The 21,010-nt window shown below is 37.9% G+C and overlaps 1 protein-coding gene across 1 annotated transcript in view; it reads left to right on the forward strand.

Annotated features, from left to right (window-relative positions):
• Nucleotides 1–21,010, forward strand: part of LOC107298472 (guanine nucleotide exchange factor VAV3) — a 124,194-nt gene that overhangs the window by 17,892 nt on the left and 85,292 nt on the right. Inside the window, exon 8 of the mRNA XM_015827884.1 lies at nucleotides 20,393–20,494. Within this exon, the coding sequence (XP_015683370.1) occupies nucleotides 20,393–20,494 (102 nt within the window). The remainder of the gene's footprint in view (nucleotides 1–20,392; nucleotides 20,495–21,010) is intronic.

Here is a 21,010-nt window from a genome sequence, read left to right on the forward strand (position 1 = left end):
TGCTTGTTGCAATCATACTTACCTTCTTTATTTTTTGAAATTTAACAGTCACTAACTTTCAGAATGCTTAAATTAAAGATGTCCTATTTTCTTTCCATACAATTAACACTTTTCAATATTACTTTATGATTTCACCTTCCCTTAAAAGGGAAAGGAACCTTGGTCACATTCTTTCCAAGTTGGGAATATATGAGATGGAAGGCAAGTGAAAAAGTTGACTTTTTGCAAACTCCTCCAAACTATCTCCTGAAAACGTTATTTTGCCATTAATTTAAGTAGCACCTTTTCTGACTAATAAATTTTATTAGCAGGTTTTTAATAGTAGTTGTTAGTTGGAAAAGCTGATACCAGACTCCAAATTGTGAGATTGGGTTTCATTTTCCCACATATCTCTATGAACATTTGTACTAAGATTTTTGAAGTGTGTGGCTAGCAAAGGTTGACTTTCAGAGTTGTCCGGTATAATTAGTACCCTTATTTTAGCATCCACATTTTGATTTGCTAAGGTCAGATTTTCTACTTAAGGGTAGAAAAAGTTTCTTATTTTCCAGTAGAAGGTGATGCCTATTGCCTCTCTGATCTTACACCCACTGCTTTTATTTTAATTGACTGATATGTTGCTCTTAAGAAATCTTCAGATTTTATCTGAGAAATATATATACATAGCATGCCGGAATATTTGATTTCTGACATATTAAACACTGAATTATTAAATTAAAGCTTTTTGGTGTGAGGCTGTGAGTTCTAGTCCTGCTTTAGGCACAAAGCTATTGAGTAACCTTGGGCCAGTCGTTTTCTCTCAGCCCTAGAAAGGAGGCAGTTGCAAACTGCTTCTAAAAAACCTTGCCAAGAAAACTGAAAACTTCCTGTCCAGGAAGTCTTTGAGAATTAGATATGGTTGAATGGAAGCAAAAAAAACACATTTTTTTGAGAGGGAAATCAATAGTAAATGCATATGATATGATGGGGTTAACAGGGCATTAATTGGATGTTATTCTTTGCACTTTCCTACTGGATAAGCAGAAGAATTGATTGATCATTTTGAAGTCCATAACATAGAAAAAGACAGCAGGTCAGCTTCAAATTGTTTTTGAAGGATTGGATGGACATCGTGGTGCAGAAGTACCCACAATTTCAGTATTTGGCAAATAGATCCTGTGATTTGACTTAAGCATCATGAACACGTACAATTCTCTTTCCAGGTACTCTTAAAGCTTATGTTGTCCAGGCATTCTGGGCAGATACCCATCTGTTAACCAGAGGAAACCGCTGTCTTCTTGCTGCTTATGTTTTAACTTCCTGGAGTCAGTTTTGATTGGCATGTCACCAAGGCCTAAAATTAGGCTTCTCTATTTAAATCCAGGTTAATCCAGCCATGCTAGCATTCACATGTTAATATGGTCACCATGTTTGTTTTCTAAAATATTTTAATATCCTGGTAAACTAAAAATTTAATTGATTAGCTTGGAACAAAATTTGTTAAACAAAGGAAACTTGCAAAGAACTCTAAGGTAGGGCTTTTCAACCTTTTCACCCATTGTACCACTTTTAGGATATGGCAATATCCGAGTACCACCAGTCGCCTAGCAAGGTGTCAAAAACTTGATGACCCAAAAAAAAAAAAAAAAAGGAAAGGAAAAAAGTGATAAAGTACAGGTAGTCCTCGACTTACAACAGTTCGCTTAGTGACTGTTCGGAGTTACAATGGCACTGAAAAAAGTGCCCCCCAAGCCACAGCCAAGCAAGACACCTGCCTGCCCACCCGATGGCGCTCTTTCTCCTGTCCGAGGTTTTCATTGTTGTGAGCATTTCTGTTGAGGATTGGCAGCGGGGGTGGGGTGAGGAGGTGTTTGGTTTTTATTCCCCCCATCTGCTGGGTGGTTGCAGCAGGTTTTGGTCACTTCACATGACCCTGGGACACTGTGACCGTCATAAATATGAATCAGTTGCCAAGCATCTGAATGTAAATCACAAGACCCTGGAGATGCTGCAACATTCCAGCTGATCAGCACTTTTTCTGGGCTCAGCAGAAACACCAGGATCAGCGCCGAGCTCCAGCTGGAGCCTGGTGCTGATCCTGGCGCTTCCACTGAGCCCTGACAGTCCCGAAGAAGCGCTGATCAGCTGGAAAGTGGCACTGATCCTGGCGCTTCTACTGAGCCCTGACAGCCCTGCAGCTCCAGCCATCTCTCGCTCAGGCTTGTGCAGTGCTGCCACTGGTTCAGCTCATTCCCCTCCCCCGCTACCACTTTTCTAGGATGGTCGCATACCACCTGCCAGGTGCCGATGTACCACAGGTGGTACCCGTACCAGTGGTTGAAAAGCCCTGCTCTAAGGAAGAGGTCAACACCAGTATGTTTCCTACTTCCTAGTAGATCATAAGAGCACTACAACCCATAATGCAGCCAAATGTCGTCTTGCTGTTATAAGGATAAGGCATTAAGGCAGCAAATACTGTCTAATAAAACTGCATCTTCAACATTTTATCTATGGCCTCATTTTCTTTTTCATCTTTTAATTGTTCTTTTTATGATTTGTGGAGAATTGTATGTATATATATATATACATACTTTTACATGGTCTAAGACTGTATTAAAGTCTACAACTTGCAAAGCCATTGTTTCCTAAAGTGGGATGAAAATACAATTATTTAACAATAAGTCGAAAACAACTTTGATATAGTTTGTGGTGGATGGCGTGAATGAAGAATGGTGCCTTCATAACTCTTTCTTATTATGGTTGCTATTTAGTTACATCAATGCATCATTGTGAACTTTCTTTTCCATAGGAAAAATGAGGTCAAGGCATAGTCATTTTCTTGACTGAAACAATACACTACACATCTAGAAAGCTAGTGAGATTAAATTCTTTAATCTCTGAAAGTATAGCTGTGAAATAAGCAAAGTCTTAGCAAAGTCATAGAAGTAAATTCTGTTCTCTTGATCAAAAACGTAGTTTACTTGAGATACAGTTAATTTAATTAGGTAATAAGCCTTTCTCTTACATGCTGTTTGATGTGACAGATCTTAGATATACAAGTATTAACATAATGGAGAATTGATTGATTGATTCATTAAGCGCTGTTTTCCGAAAAATATTTCTGAGCTATTGCTACAAAGTCTGAAATAAAAATAAATAAATAAAAAGAAATAAAAAGCAAAGGAAATAATTTGCTTTATGAAATTATGGAGAGAATAATTTTCATTATTTCTTCTATAACACATATATTGGTTTATTATTTGTTTAGATCAGGGGTGTCAAACTGCCGGCCCGTAGGCCGGACGCGTCATCCGGAAGCTGCGCCCACCCCATTGCCAGCAATGGCAAAACCGTCCTGATACGTTGTGCGACGTCACATGACGTCACGAGTTTGACGTGCCTGGTTTAGATAATGATCATGGAAATACTCTTCATTATATTCATGTGGTTTTCTTGGGAAACAAGAGGGCTGCCAGGCTTTAAGAATAATCCTTTCCCTTGATTATTCACAGATTCAAATACCTTTATATTAAAGATCTGTGAGGAATATTTCTGTTCCTTAAGAAACTTCATTAAGTATAGAGCTGTCTTTGTAGGGCCTTAATTAAACCAAATTAATCAGAGAGCTGATAAATTGCAGTGTTAAAGCCTTCTTATGTTACACTTGCTTTATAATAGTTGGCGAAATATCTCATTACTCCCTAAGTTTATAGGGCTTTTGTCATATACATCTTCCTGGATGTGAGTAATATTTTTGCACCGATCCCTTTCCTTTATAGGAGAAGTCTGCAGACAATTTTCAAGAGGTCTGTGAACTGGAATGAAAATCAAATCACAATTTTAATTTCACTAACCTTTAACTGAAATGTAGAGGCAACAGAGTAATATATGGCCTAAAGATTAAATATATTTTGCTAACTTCAGTAAATTATTTGAAATGATAATACCCCAAAAAGAGTATTGCCCTTTTACCTGATTAAAATATTAAATATATGTGTGTGCATGTATAAAAATTTATTTGAGCCTACTACGAACAATACCATGTCCTTCATTTTCAGAATACCTAGAAAATAAAGTATTTAGAGAATATTTGTTTAATTGCTTTTTAATTGAAACAAAACATTTTTTTAAAAAGGAAAGAAACATAGAGATATATACATGTGGACATATGTAAAATACACTTTCATATACCCTTTATTCTTCAAGATAAATATGAATAAGCATGCAGTGTTTCTATTCAGAATAAGGTTTGAACAAATGAAAGCATTTTAATAAAATAAATAAATAAATAGTCAAGCTAAGAAATGGTTTGTAAATTTCAATAATTAATTTAGACCTTAATTGGTTGGACGGTCAGTTTAGTGATTGAAATGCTCATATACTTTTAGGGAGTATTTCTGGCATCTTTTTTTTTCTTTTAATAACCTTATAAATTCCTTGCATCGGGTGGAGTCGGGGTGGGGGTGGGGGCTGAATGAAGCTGAATGTTGATTGGCTGGATGCCCTTCCTGACATCCGGAGCTCATCACAGATATTTTTTCTTTGTGTCCTGATAGAGAAATATCTACTGCTACCTAGGATCAAACTCACAGCCTTCTGATTGTGAGATGAGAGCTCCATGCCACTCCTATATCTGGCATTCTTAATTCTGTAAAATTAATAAAGTCTTTATTTAGTTCATTAGGAGGATGTGAAAGCTTATAGTAATTTATTTCTGAAAGAATAAAACCATGTTCTTTTCATACTAGGGCAGTGTGACATCTTCCCTATTTATTTTGGACCAAAAGGTACGGAGAAGGAAATATGAATTTCTTAAATTTCCTTCATAATAGCTTCTCCATCAGTCAAAGTGCCAAAGGATTCTGGAAAATGGAATCTGAGCACATGAGAAAATCTGGACTGTTCCCTTACATTTTATCATTAATAATAAAAAAAGCTGACTGCAGGTTCAGATTGTGAAAATTCCTAAGTGGAGGGAATTATACAGTCATATCGAGACTGATTAGATGTTTTGTGAAAGACAATTAATTTTCTCAGATCTGCCCCAGCCGGGCCCTCAGGAAAGTAAGACTCTTGAATCCATTGAGTTGAATTAAAAGAACTTTTACTGAGAGAAACTGGATGCAGTAAAGTCAGGTGGAATCTGAAGGTCCCGTGTAAAGCATAAAACAATTATTTCGGTTTCCCAATCCTGACCCCCATTGACCAGTCTATTGGCAACTGATGTGATGCTGAGATGTTTTGAGAACGTTGAGGTGCTAGGCAGATAACAGTTCACCCTCAGGGCACAACGACCTTGGAACCTGGCAACAACTGGCTGGGAAGGAGTCCGTCCTGTCTCCAAAGACAGTCCCCTCCCTTATTCCCAAGCAAACAGCAGAAGCAAAAAATCCCAAGTATGCCATCCCCCTCCCCCTCAGCACAATGGCAGGACACCAGAATACAAATGGTGGACCTAACATGCAGTTTGTATCAACTAGATCAGGGCTTTTCAACCTTTTCACCCATTGTACCACTTAGGATATGGCAACATCTGAGTATCACCAGTCGCCTAGCAAGGTGTCAAAAACTTGATCAAAAAAAAAAAAGGAAAAAAGTGATAAAGTACAGGTAGTCCTCGACTTACAACAGTTTGCTTAGTGACTGTTCGAAGTTACAATGGCACTGAAAAAAGTGCCCCCCAAGCCACAGCCAAGCAAGACACCTGCCTGCCCGCCCGGCTGCGCTCGTCCTCCTGTCCGAGGTTTTCATTGTTGTGAGCATTTCTGTTGAGGATTGGCAGTGGGAGTGGGGTGGTTGCAGCAAGTTTTGGTTACTTCACATGATCCTCAGACACTGTGACCCTCATAAATATGACTCAGTTGCCAAGCATCTGAATGTAAATCACAAGACCCTGGAGATGCTGCAACATTCCAGCTGATCGGCGCTTCTTCTGGGCTCGGCTGGAGCCCGGCGCTGATCCTGGCGCTTCTGCTGAGCCCTGACAGCCCTGCAGCTCCAGCCATCTCTCGCTCAGGCTTGTGCGGTGCTGCCACCGGTTCAGCTCATTCCCCTCCCCTGCTACCACTTTTCTAGGATGGTCGCGTACCACCTGCCAGGTGCCAATGTATTACAGGTGGTACCCGTACCACTGGTTGAAAAGCCCTGAACTAGACCTTGCTTAACTTACATGCTATATCAGTGGTTCTCAACCTGTGGGTCGGGATCCCATTTGGGGTCGATCGACCATTTCACGGGGGTCGCCAAGCAAGGCTGTCCGCCATTTTTTTTGTCCGCCATTTTTTTGTCCGTCATTTTTTTCCCCTTTTCTGGCGGGTGCCTTACCTCCCTTGGGCTGGGCCAGCTGGTGGTCGGCCTGCTCCATCTCTGCCGCTTGCCAGCTACGCCTCGGCCGGCGCAGGGGGCGGAACCACGCATGCGCGGCGCTCCCGGGCAGGGAAAGTCCTCAACTTACAACTGGTTGGGTAGTCCTCGACTTACGACCGGTTTAGTCCTCGACTTACGACTGGTTTAGTCCTCGACTTATGACCGGTTTAGTCCTCGACTTACGACCGGTTGGGGTCACGGCATTAAAAAGGTTGAGAACCACTGTGCTATATATAATATTTTTAAGGCTAATATTTCATTTTATTTTGAGTTTAGCTAGGTTTGTTTAAAAATACATATAGGAAAATGCCCACATTTACATACTTTATTATTGAACATTTAGAGGGAAAGTATTTTACCTCTATAAATCTATATTATTTTAATTTCTGGGAGTGTATTAGGTTGAAATTTCTCAGCATATAGATAGAAGGAGGTAAGTTATTAATTAAGTGCCTTGGGAAAGCTGTTCTTCAAGATGTAATTGAAGTGTTTGTAATGAGTTTAAGCAATAACTCTACTATGGCCTTGACATTGGAAGGTGAAAGTAAGCATTGTTTTTAATTGCTGAAGTTTGGCCAGTATTGAATATTAACTGGTGGAGTATAGTTTAGAGGGAAAGGGGTCATATGTGATGGGTTGTGCTTGGACCTGTAGTTTTGTCAATAGAAGCAAAGGAATTTATTTATTTAGGATAGACAATTTGTGGATATACACAAAAATGCCCTTGAAATGTTGTCTTAACCAATTAACGCTTCTGGAAGTAGGGAAGATTCCATATTATTGGAAATGTACAATAAATCTCAGAACAAGTCTCACCAGAACAACTATGGGGACCACATCACATACAGAAAGTCTCTTAGAGTCACGTGGTAGAAAAAAACAATCACTTTAATGCAACAAGTGAGATTACAAAGAACTAGGAGAAAGACAGGGAATTTGTTTATAGACCCCAAAATTGTATGGATGTAGTTTATAAAACCTACTGTATATGAAGAACGATGAAGTCTGGCCATTCTGGAAGGGAAAAATGGATGGTAGGCATTACTTAAAAGTCAAATTCTTAAATGACACAGGCATGTCACTTAAGATGATGTTAAAGAAGTTCAAGAACTGGATTTGGGGGATGGAGGAAGCTGCAAGAAGATTAAATGATGAATTTAGAAGGCTCCACTTTCAAATTCGTCTTTGCCTTGATTTCTCTTAGGAATCTTTTGACTTCAATGTATCATTCCAATAACAGCTTTTAATAGAGCCTGTTCTTAAGTTTTTATGCTTAAGAAATCAGGCCCATGATTATTTATACATAACTGGTGGCTTAGCATATTGCATATGGTATAAAAGTCTTGTTTGTATTTAGACTCTTGTTAGTATTAGAGCCAAAGGCATTCACCTAGCATACAATGCTTATGTTGAAAGACTTATTTTTTTTTGTTTAGCATTTTTTAAAATAGAAAAACTAGCATAGCAAGAAAATGTATGCCAGAAAGGATTTGAACATTTTATTTATTTATTATTTTACTTTTAGGATTTCGACCTTTATGTGAGAGAAAAGATTTTAATGTCATTCTCCCTCCAAAGAATTAAGACCCATTCTGTTGTACTGCACAATCCTTTTCTAATATTTTCTCCTTTGACAGGCTATCAAACAACAACACATTAAGATGATGCATATGAGAATTCTGCATGATGGGGAATATTATAATAAAAAATATAGTGGCTTTCTAATGCAGCCTTTTTGTAATAGCTACAGTGTGGTAGAAGCTTAAATGGGATGGCAAGTTAAACCATGTTCTCCAGGAGTGTCAAGGGGCTGTGCTCCAAATATGAAGAATTAATCAGAGTGGGCAAAGACGCAGATTTTCTGATTGCACAAAAATGCCAGTCAATTTTTTTTGTAGGTGCCAAGGAATTAAATGCCTTTTTCCATTTTTCAACTTAATCTAGTCCTAAGCTCTTACATTAGCTCAGGTTTTGGTGTTAAGACGTCAGCTCATCCTGTTGATTTCCTTCTATGTAGGAGTATTATTTCCCTTTCCCTATCCAGTTATAGTCATTTACATATTTATTGATTTACTGCTTGCACTATCCCCAGGGTTGGGGCAAATAAGTAGCATTTATGCATGACAGACAAAATCCAGACTCCTGCACTACCCAAAGGCAAACAGTTCATTCTGAATGCTGTCAGGCAGCAATATAATGAAGATAGCATGACTGACTGACAGGATCTCTCCCAGGCCAGGATATTTAGAAGCAGCAGGAGAAGCATCCTTCTGTCCTGCCCTTTCCTGTATTATATTGAGGAACTATTGAACATTATTCCAACCCACCTTAATTGGCTCTGATTGGTAAAGTTCTGGTAGAAAAAAAATGAAAGAAAAATACCAGTACATTGTATCTCAGAGGGTTATGTTTTGTTCAGTGTGTATGGCTGAGAAGACAATGTTATGCAACTAATTATCCATGAGGAAGAGTATTTTCAAAATGCAGCAAGCCAGTACGGCGTGTATTTTGAATGAATGTTGATTGTATGCCGGTATAACTGCATATCTCTCTAATTTGGTGGGAGATTGATTATTATTATTATTATGGTTCATCACACAGTCAGCCAGATGTTCAGACTGGGTTTGGCATTTTTGTCTACCTATCAAGTCCTTTCCAAGGACCTGAGACAGGCAGGTCTGGATGTTTGATGGTGTTACAGATATTGTCGCAGGATGGAATCTGTTTTGCAATTGACTGATGGCCAATTTGTCAATGCCAATGGTGTTCAAATGGTGCTCCAGTTGTTTTAGGGTTGCACCCAAGGCCTCTATTACTATTGATATTTGTCTTATTATTAAATTTTATTTGCTACTTATCTCACCATGGGGCTACTCTAGGTTGCTTACAATAATAAAAAGGGAGAAAAATGAAAGGCATGTGAACAGAATAGAAATAAAATAATAGAACAATAATATAAACAATGACAAAGCAACACAACGAGAATAAATTTATCAATATGATAACCAAAAAGGTGGATGGGCAGAGAGCAGAGAGCAAGGAGGGAGGGGAGACGGAGTCTGCCACTAATCTAGCAGCCACCTCCAATGGTATTTTGGCTTGGAAGATAATTCTAGATTAGAAAGCATAGAATAATATGGACATGTATTTAGATTTGTAAACTTTACATGGCTATGCATTTCACATAAAGTGACTCTTTATCCAAGGAGGCTTGCATAAAAGTAGGCTTTGGTTGTGATATATTGACCAAAGTGTATCAAAATATATTGCCATTATTCTTACTATTAGCAGGAAATTCTGCCTATAGCAAGGGGATAACTAAGAAGTAATCTAGTTTACACTTTTACTGGTTTATTAAAAAAGTATTATGTGAATGTGTTAATTGATGGCAAGTACATTGGGTGGTAGAAGTCAGTATCTGGTGATGACCATGGAAATGTGAGCTTGGAGTATAAGTGGGTTTAAATAGTAGCGTGCATAAAATAACAACAACAACAACAACAACAACAACAACAACAATAATCATCATCATCATCATCTCTTTTTATTCTGTGAAACATAGATCAGGGCTTTTCAACCTTTTCACCCATTGTATCACTTTTAGGATATGGCAACATCCGAGTACCACCAGTCGCCTAGCAAGGTGCCAAAAACTTGCCCGCCCGGCAGCGCTCTTCCTCCTGTCTGAGGTTTTCATTGTTGTGAGCATTTCTGTTGAGGATTGGCAGCCGGGGTGGAGTGGGGGTGTTTGGTTTTTATTCCCCCTGCCTGCTGGGTGGTTGCAGCAGGTTTTGGTCACTTCACATGACCCTGGGACACTGTGACCCTCATAAATATGAATCAGTTGCCAAGCATCTGAATGTAAATCACAAGACCCTGGAGATGCTGCAACATTCCAGCTGATCGGCGCTTCTTCTGGGCTCAGAAGAAGCACCAGGATCAGTGCTGCTTTCCAGCTGGAGCCTGGCACTGATCCTGGCGCTTCCACTAAGCCCTGACAGCCCTGAAGAAGTGCCGATCAGCTGGAAAGCAGCACTGATCCTGGTGCTTCCACTGAGCCCTGACAGCCTTGCAGCTCCAGCCATCTCTCGCTCAGGCTTGTGCAGTGCTGCCACTGGTTCAGCCCATTCCCCTCCCCCGCTACTTTTCTAGGATGGCCGTGTACCACCTGCCAGGTGCCAATGTACCACAGGTGGTACCCATACCACTGGTTGAAAAGCCCTGACATAGATAAATGGGAAGAACATTAGAAATTTGAATGGAAGTGATCTAATCTTGTAGGGTGGAATTGAGAGCAAGAAGTAGATTCTGTAAGAAGGTTACAACTATAGCTTTTTGATAAAGGCTACAGTGAAAGAATTTTACAAGTGTTATTGCATTTTCCTTTCTGTAAGAAGGTTACAACTATAGCTTTTTGATAAAGGCTACAGTGAAAGAATTTTACAAGTGTTATTGCATTTTCCTTAAATCTCAGGGAATCAGAAAAGAGTCAGGCTCTTTCTAACTCTTTCCTTTCATCCTGGGCTGAAAACATACTTATATACTGTTTTTGTTAACAGTTTCTGATAATTTTTCCAAGGTCATCTCTATGGCTTCCTCCCTGAAAATTTGCAGGAAAATAAAGACACAGATATAGATTTGGAATGAAAATAAAAAAATGTACATCAGAAATAATGAACTGATGTCATTTAGATTGTCTGTGTAGGTATATATGGAAGTAAGAAACTATAGGTTGGTGAGTTTATAATTTTATTCGCATATTTCTATAGCAAAGGAATTAATATAAATCCAAAAGCCCAATTGATTTGATTGTTTATAATAAAAGAGTTAGAGAATTAATATAGGATATAACAATAAGGAGATGTTGTGAATGAGGGAAAGTCCATTTTGAGATGGTGTCAAGGATGGATTTTGAAAAAAATGGACATGGAATTAAAATGAAAGAGTGATATTAAAGAGAATGGAAGTAGAATTCACCAGGAAGTCCTATATGACAAGACAGATTGATCTCACAAGTAAAATGATTGAAAAGTGGATGTAAATAAAAGGATGTGGAATCTACTTGAACAGAACAAAAATAAATATGTTGTAAAATGCCACAGGACTGTATGGAGTTAAGCTGAAAGAAAATATAAATGAACTGAAAGGCTGTGGATAAGAAAAACAATATACAAAAGAATGGTTGTTGCAACATGATGAGATAACTATATTGTATAATGGATGTAGGGAGAAAAAATAATTGGAAAGAATGTAATCAAAGAGAGGAAAGACATTTATGAAAGCAGAGAAAATGCAGAGCAATTTGGTTGAAAACAAAAAAAAAATCTTAGAAGTAATAGAGAAGACTAGACCAGAGGCCTCCAACAGAGTAAATGCAATTAAAAATAAGAGTAATTTGGGATAAAACTGAAATGAGAGAATGCTGGGAAGAATACTGTATTTCAGAGACCTCAAAATGATGGTGAAAATTTAATGGAGGATTTTAAAATAATATCATGAATATATAGTACAAGATAAAAACAATATAAAGAAATAAATAAATGTGGAAAATACTGAAAAATCATAAGGGTGCAAATATAGATGATGTAATAGAAAAGTGATAAAATATATACATGATTTATTCAGTGGCTGTGAGATTCAAGTGAGGCTTTATGCTGTGAGATTCAAGTGAGGTAGGAAGTTTCCAGAATTGATTTTTTTCCTCTTCAGCAAATCATTAAGAAATAATATAAATTTGAAAAAGTAATTTTATTGTACATTTGTTGATTTAAAGAAAGTATAAGGAAAAATCTAGGGATCTAGGTGTCCTGATGGACCACCACTTAAGTATGAGCTGACAGTGTGCTGCAGCTGTCAAAAAAGCCAATGCAGTCCTAGGCTATGTCAACAGAGGGATAGCTTCAAAACAACAAGAAGTGACAGTAACACTTTACACCACATGGGTGAGATCACACTTGGAATATTGCTTCCAGTTCTGGTCACCACAATAGAAAAAGGATGTTGAGATCCTGGAAAGTGTGTAGAGAAGAGCAACAAAGATGATAAAGGCTTTGGAGGCTAAATTGTATTCTGAACAGCTGAGAGATGGAGGGAGGTATGTCTAGTCTACCAAAGAGAAGGATTCAGGGGACATGATGGTTGTCTTGAGGGACTATGTCAAGAGTGATTCATTTTTTCACCTAGATTTTCTCTTTTGCTCATATCTTGACAATGGAATGCAAAGGTGGGAGGGATGATGTCTAGGCCAGAGGTCCCCAACCTTTTGGGCACCAGGGACCGGTTCTGTGGAGAGAGGTTTTTCCGCAGATCGGAGGGGGCGTGATTTTGTGTGCTGCCTGCATCCCGCGAATGGGGCTTTGCTTGTTTGTGCAGACCTGTTGCTGGCATGCTGTAGCCTGGTACTGGTTCATGGACCAGGGGTTGAGGACCCCTGGTATAGGCCACTCAGAGTCAAGGCCACTGACGCAGCTGCTCAAAGGAAAAGTGGACTGTTTCCATAACAAGAAAAAATATTACTATTGGACAATGTGAACACCCGCTGGGTGGGGATGAGGGAGTCTATCGTTTAACTAAACAAGCCTTCGAGCAGCAAAACCAGAGCTAGTTTCACTTTCTCCTTTACCAATGTAAATTTTCAGTAAAGTATTATACTCTTGGTAAAATCATGTCCCAGGAGTTTCTTTTTCTGGAAATGCTAACTGGACAGTTGAACAGGGTGCCACAAAGAAGAAGGGACTGACTTATTCTCTAGGACACTAGAGGACAGGACAAGAAGTAATGGGTGGAAGCTTGTTAAAGAGAGATTCAACCTAGAAATATTGTTCAAGTATCCTTGAAAACCTCACTGGAGACGAGGTCCTTTCCAGCCCCATGATTCTATATGATAACATAAATAGGCTTCAGTTATGGAAAGTTTTGTATCAATAAGTGGATGAAAGTTGGATGTTGAATGTGAGATATGATATAAGAAAAGCATGCATAAAAACAAATGTTCTCTCTCTCTCTCTCTCTCTCTCTCTCTCTCTCTCTCTCTCTCTCTCTCTCTCTCTCTCTCTCTCTCTCTCTCTCTCTCTCTCTCTCCCCTCTCCCTCTCCCTCTCCCTCTCTCCCCCCCCTCTGTGTATGTGTGTATGCACATCAGCAAACAGCATGGTGTAAAACAAGCATGTGTGACCTTTACTTGGTTGTTTTATGAGTGTTTAAGGGACCAAGTTGGAGACTGGGAGACTTTGAATTCTAGTTCCATCTTGGGCATGAACGCATCTTGATCACTTTGGACCATTCACTGTTTCTCAGCCCTAGGAGGGAGATTCCAAAATCTTACCAAGAGGACTGCAAAGACTAGTCCAGGCTATAACCAGGAGTCAACACAGACTTGAAGTTGCTTGTGTGTGTGTGTGTATACATACCCACCCACACATCCACAGTTGTTTAATGTATTTATGGAAAAATATATAAAGGCTACCTGTATGTATTGTATGACACCTGCTAGAGGTGTCAAAATTGGGGATTTGAATGCACTTTTGGTTGAAGATGATGATGTGTTTCTGGATGAGAACTGGAATGATTTTCAGCAAATGTCATTATTGATTGTATGAGGCAACAAGGAGTATGGAACTAGAAATTAACATATCAAAGATATATTGTTTCTTTTTCTTTAATCTATCAACTAATTTATTTGACTTGGTATTTCTTGATAATTAGTCCTAAAGTAGCACGTACAAACTACCCCATATACAAGGTGGTAAAGAGGAGACTGATTTTCAGGAATGACAGTATTTACCTGTATGGTAAGCTGTCATGATATGAAGACTAATATGTCATGGGGCTTTCATTCTGGCATGCTATGTTTTCATAGACAATTTTGGTGTTGTGCTGTTGTTTTAGATAAAGAAACATTTAATTAAATGTTACAGAAGAGATTGTGGTCAATCTGATTTCAAGAATTACCAGAAGTACAAGCAGGATTTCGAAGAGGCAGAAGAACTAGAGATCAAATTTCCAACATACGCTGGATCATGGAGAAAGCTAGGGAGTTCCAGAAAAACATCTACTTCTGCTTCATTGACTATGCTAAAGCCTTTGATTGTGTGGATCACAACAAATTGTGGCAAGTTCTTAAAGAGATGGGAGTACCAGACTATCTTATTTGTCTCTTGAGAAATCTATATGCAGGTCAAGAAGCAACAGTGAGAACTGGACACGGAACCACTGATTGGTTCAAAATTGGGAAAGGAGTCCGGCAAGGCTGTATACTGTCGCCCTGCCTATTTAACTTATATGCAGAGCACATCATGAGAAAGGCAGGGCTAGATTAATCAAAAGTTGGAATTAAGATTGCCGGGAGAAATATCAACAACCTAAGATATGCAGATGATACCACTCTAATGGCAGAAAGTGAAGAGAAACTAAAGAGCCTCTTGATGTGGGTAAAGAAAGAGAGTGCAAAAGTTGGCTTGAAAGTCAACATTAAGAAAACCAAGATCATGGCATCCGGCTCTCTCAATTCCTGGCAAATAGATGGGGAAGAAATGGAGGTAGTGACAGATTTTATCTTCCTGGGCTCCAAGATCACCGCAGATGGGGACTGCAGCCAAGAAATTAAAAGACACTTGCTCCTGTGGAGGAAAGCTATGGCAAATCTAGACAGCATACTAAAAAGCAGAGACATCACCCTGCTAACAAAAGTGCGTATAGTCAAGGTTTTCCCAGTTGCAATGTATGGATGTGAAAGTTGGACCATAAGAAAGGCTGAACAACAAAGAATTGAGGCCTTTGAACTATGGTGCTGGAGAAGACTCCTGTGAGCCCCTTGGACTGCAAGGTGTTCAAACCAGTCAGTCCTAGAAGAGATCAACCCCGACTGCTCTTTAGAAGGCCAGATCCTGAAGTTGAAACTCAAATACTTTGGCCACCTAATGAGAAGGAAGGACTCACTGGAGAAGGGTCTAATGCTGGGAAAGATTGAGGGCAATAGAAGAAGGGGACGACAGAGAATGAGGTGGCTGGATAGAGTCACTGAAGCAGTAGGCGTGAGCATAAATGGACTCCAGAAGATGGTAGAGGACAGGAAGGCCTGGAGGAATGTTATCCATGGAGTCGCGATGCGTCGGACACGACTTCACAACTAACAACAACAACAACAATAGTGTTACATTCCATTTAAAATGATTGGATATCAGTGACACAGTTACAGAAAACGCTGAACATGTGCAGTCCTAAGTTACCAAGTGATAAAAATATATTTCTAATTGGCTCTTGTCAGTTCTCTTCTTTTCTAATTCCTTCTTGGAATACAAATGAGTTTGCATTCCAAGAACAAAAATTGCTTAAATATTAAAAATGTTGACTTAACAAAATATAAACATAATGTTATAATTGTTATTGTTATGAAAAAGGAACCATTGAAGCAATACAATTCCTTCTCCATAGAAAATATGTGAATATATTTATGATTTGCCACATCCTGCTCTTGTTTTTCATATCACATTATTTCAGTCTTATAAGAAGTGACATATAATTTTACTATATAAACCCCTGTGACACAGTGCATAATGTCTGGTCAAGTAGTGAAATGAGAAAAAGAGTTTTTAAAGCCACGGTTTATGCCACATTATATTGTCATATGAGAATTCACCTTCTTTCCTTTATAGCAAAACAGGACTGGTACATTTTGTTATCTACTTAGCATTACTGCTTTTTCTTTTTGACATATTTAGAGTCCATTTCTGGTGCTCACAGGATAGCAATATAAAATGTAGCAGTATCGGTACTCACTGCAGAAGATTCCTGAAAATATTGAATAATAGGTGAGCTGTAGAGGAATGTTTGTTAATCATTTTGCTCACCTCTTTCCACAAACGTTTATTTGTATGGTTTATTTTTATCAACATATACTGAATTAAAAATTAAAATTTATACATTTGTAGAGGGGAGGACTCATTCTCATCAGATGGCTCATTCTCATCAGATGAATGGAAGTGGGAGCATTTGCAATAAAGGTCTGCCTTTTATGAAACCTTACTATTAGATTCAGTTAGCAAAAATATAGCTTTTTTAATAAAAAAAATGGCGAACAGCAGACATAAAACAAGTTAACTGACAAAACCAAACCAAAAAATAGGCAAAAGCAGGATAGGAAGGTGAGGTGAGGGGGGGGGACAGAGAAACAGACAGAGAGAGAGATAGACAAGAAGTGAAAGGGCAACAGACTTAATAATAATAAACCTACTGTACATTACAACAATCAATTAAAAAGGCTAACTTTTGGACTTCCGGTTTTTCATCGTAACGCGACCGAGGGATTGCAGAGCTCCACACCCCATGGCTGGTTTTGCCCTGCCTGGAACCCTAAATGTGTCTAAGACTCCAGATGGAATACTACATGTCTAAACACTTGTTTGAATATGGTTAAAAGAATAGTCAAATTTTGGAGATGAAAAAGTTTTATAGTAAGAGAGATGTGACTTATAAGTAGTGTAGTATTTTTTTTCCATGATATGGGAAATGTAAAAATATTGGGATGATTTAAGTGTATGAAATATTTTGAATATTTAAATGTAATAAATTTTGAGAAAACTATAACTGACAAGAAATGTTTTGAATACTGAGGGGAAACTAAGCTTAAATAAGAGCTATGAAAACAGGACTTATAGTAATTTACATAAGATGATTTTTTGCAAATGCAAATGTAAAATAAGCTGATTAGAAAAGGCATTACGTACTGATGTTATTGTTAAATACTAGAAAAATGTTTATATTGAACTTCATATGTATCGATAGTATTAAGAACTATATTTGCTCAATGTTGGTAAAAGGAGAATACTATTGGAAGAAGAGAAGATCAAGGAAAGATATTTCTAGTTAGCATGTTGATTATGAAAGCATCGAAATTAACTATTATTGACTATTGTTAAATATATGAACCCAGACAACACATTGTTTACTAAGCACTAAAGTCTGTTATTCTAAAAAATCAATAAAAATATTAAAAAATAAAAATAAAAAGGCTAACTTTCCAGAGCCACTGGCAACAATACTGTGGGTAATTAGCATGGGCAGTTCCTTTTTATGTACATAACAGCAGTAGAATAGAGAGAGAAATAGTACACAAGGTGATCTCTGCTCTGCTCCATGAAAGGAAATATTTAGTTGCTGCTGAACATGTATCCAGCAGAACTACTTATAATCTATTATGCCATTGGAACAGAACAGAACAGAACAGAATAATAATAGCGTTGGAAAGGACCTCAGAGGTCTCCTAGTCCAATCCCCTGCTTGAATAGGAGACCCTATATCATTTCAGATACATGGTTGTCCAGTCTCTTTTTGAAACTTCTGAAGGCAAGTTATTCCATTGGTTAATTGCTTTCACCATTAGGAAATTTCTCCTTAGTTCTAGGTTGCTTCTCTCCTTGGTTAGTTTCTAACCATTGTTTCTTGTCTTGCCTATTGGTGCTTTGGAAAATAATTTGATCCCCTCATCTTTGTAGGAGCCCCTCAAATATTGGAACAGTGCTATCATATCTCCCGTAGTCCTTCTTTTCATTAGACTAGACATATCCAATTCCTGTTAATGTTCTTCATATGTTTTAGCCTCCAGCCCCCTAATCATTTGTGTTGCTCTTCTTGCTATCTTTCTAGAGACTCAACATCTTTTTTGCGGTGACCAGAATTGGATGCAGTATTCCAAGTGTGGTCTTGCTAAAGCTTTGTAAAGCAGTACTAGAACTTCACGTGATCTTGATTCTATGCCTCTATTAATGCAGCCCAGGACTGCATTGTATCCCACTTCTCAAATCTGATGCTTTTCAAATGTGGTCAAAAGAGTAGATAGAAATAATAAACATAATAGAGTCTCTCTTGCCTTTATAATTATCATAAAATGCACAGCCTATGTGTAAGAGCTTGAGATAAAAATAATTTGCTGCAGACTGCTCAGCAGCTTTGCACTTTCCTAATATTTCTGCTCACTTATTAATGTGAAAAGGCAAAATAGAAACTATAAATGTTCCACATTGTAACACAACCTACATTTTACTGTGATCAGAAATCAATGTTGGTATTATAAAAAAATTGCACATGGAGGTCACACACATAAGTATAATGTGTTCCATTAGCAACCAATGTGTTCATTTTAAATTGCTTATTTAGACAGGTCTGTTCGTGGATGACAATTTGAGCAAATATAGCTTTTGCTGGAAAATCTATACAGCAGCAAATGATACAACTGATAGAATTCTACCCTGTATTACTGTCATGGTCCCCCTTGTTAACCAATAAATATTTGAAAGGCAATCTTGGATTTCTGCAGTTAAAGAGAACAAGGAACATTAAAAATAGGCACAAATCAGGTATGTCTCTAATAATGTGGGATGTTTTAGAGAGTTATATAAACAACAAAACCATTTAGGTGTATTATAGACAATAGAATTCAATATGCAGGTAACATGATGGTAAACAATATGAAGAAGAGCATTGCAGTCAAGACATTTTTTTTACATCTCTAGACATTTCCTTGCTATTATATGATTCTAAATATGATGGAGGTTTGACTGTATACAGTATATAGTTTCTTATTACTATTGATATAAAATAAACTTCCCTGAGCTCCAGTAACATTAATGTTTCTTCCACCTATAGTGTATGAAATTCCTTTCTTCCTTTTTCAAACTCTCCGTTACAATTTGTTTCTTTTGCTAATTGAAGTAACCATTGCTAGTTATGGTAAATTCTATGCGATGAGCTGCTCTGAAGTTGAAGCATTTGTTATAAATGGCTTTGTCAGGGGAAAAAAAAACACACCAGTATTTGCAGGGTAGCCCAGGGCAGAAAAAGTGCTTTCATTTGGATTAAAGCTCACATTTAACATTAGAAATAGAAGTATATTTGTGTAAGTCCAAACCTATGGACTTGAAAGAAATATGGAAGATCTTAATGAAGATATTGTTGAACTCAGCAGATATTGTTGTACTCAAGCTCAGGAATCTGAGAAAACAGTAGGTGAAGGATCAGGAAAATTCTAGTGAAGATAGGTCATAGATACTTCGGGCTGCGGTTCTCAATTTACTTGTCATTAGTCAAGTAAATTGACTCTTGATTGGAAATAAAATCCAAAACATCTGAAAAGCTGTTTTGAAGAATTGCCCTGGTGCACTAAGATAAAAAAAGACAGCTATGACTGCATTCAGTGCTATGGGCAGTTCTGATCAGTGGTGGGATTCAGCCAGTTTGCACCAGTTCGGCAGAACCGGTAGCTAATTTTTTGTTGCCCAGGCCCAGAATGGACTTCCGGAAGTGGCATCCACACAGAGAACCGGTTGTTCATATATTTGAATCCCACCGCTGGTTCTGATCCAGATTTTATTTAGGACTCAAATACTCTCTAAATCTTCTTTGGCTTAGATATGAGAGATAGTCAGTTTAGTTTCAGTTTAAGAACTACAGCATTAAACTACAATCAAGCTATACTTGCTTAAGATGGTATCTTTGCATTTTTTTTGTCGAATTAAGAACTTTACACAGTCATACAAGGCTGGCCCTGGTATATAAATAAAAGAGGTGAGATGATAACTGGGTTCATAACTTTCTAAGATAAATCAGGATTAGGATAAATCCTGCCTCACAGTCACAGTACAGAAGTGGTTTCTCCCCCACTACCTTAGTTTTGATGAGAAATGCCAAATGCCAAGGTGAAGAATATAGAGGAAGCAAGTTTCAGGCTGTTCCATTCTGCCATTGTAATTTCTACAGTTATTCTGACAACAAAATGAAATGGGTCCCGACAAGCAAGAGTGGGTTTTGGTTTTGTGTTTCACACATTGACTTAGTTAAATTACATTACATAATATATTAGTGGAATAAAGCACAGAAGGCTCTCCTTCTGCAGGAGAGAAGAAAGACCGCAGAACTGAGTCTTCAGCCAAATATACCCAACAACTTATTAAAATGCATATTTAAACACTATCTGCAGTTTTGGAGGGTTTGAAAATGGAATTATTGCTCTATTAATATTTATGAACATTAAAGAATCTATTTTTACATTCTAGGTCAAACATAAGGCCCCAGTATGCAGAAACAAGTACACACGACTTTAAAATGTATACCTTCACTCGTGTAACATCCTGCAAAGTCTGCCAGATGCTTTTGAGGTGAGTGTCAAAGGAGCTGAAGTCTAAAAATTATATTACACTTGGGAAAAACATGACATTCAATAAACTCGTCAAATTATCTGATGGATTCTACCTCTTTTTTGAAGCTAGCAAGACTTAAAATCTACAAATAGTTGTATATTTCAGCATTATCATGAACCCAAGTAATATGTTCAAACAGCAAACATAACACTTTCCTCTCTCTGAGTGGTACATTATGCAAAATCAGTGATGTATCATGGGCATTTGTAAAGACGAAGAGGCAGGAGGGATGCTCAGGTCTCTTGATTTTTCTCATATAACCAGAAAATATGTTTTAAGATTATACTGATTTTTTTTAGAAGAAGATTAAACCCACTTTCCAACTGAAAATGCTCTTTCTTCATATTAACTGAAGAGCCATTGGGTGGCAAATATGAGATTATTTTTACAAAGTATGTACATTCATCTAGGATACATCATGTGCATGTGGGGACATGAGATAATACAAAAAAACAAAACCGGAGTCCCTACTAT

Source organism: Protobothrops mucrosquamatus, unplaced genomic scaffold (assembly GCF_001527695.2).
Source record: "Protobothrops mucrosquamatus isolate PMUCROS unplaced genomic scaffold, P.Mucros_1.0 scaffold_15, whole genome shotgun sequence".
Taxonomy (NCBI): Eukaryota; Metazoa; Chordata; class Lepidosauria; order Squamata; family Viperidae; genus Protobothrops; species Protobothrops mucrosquamatus.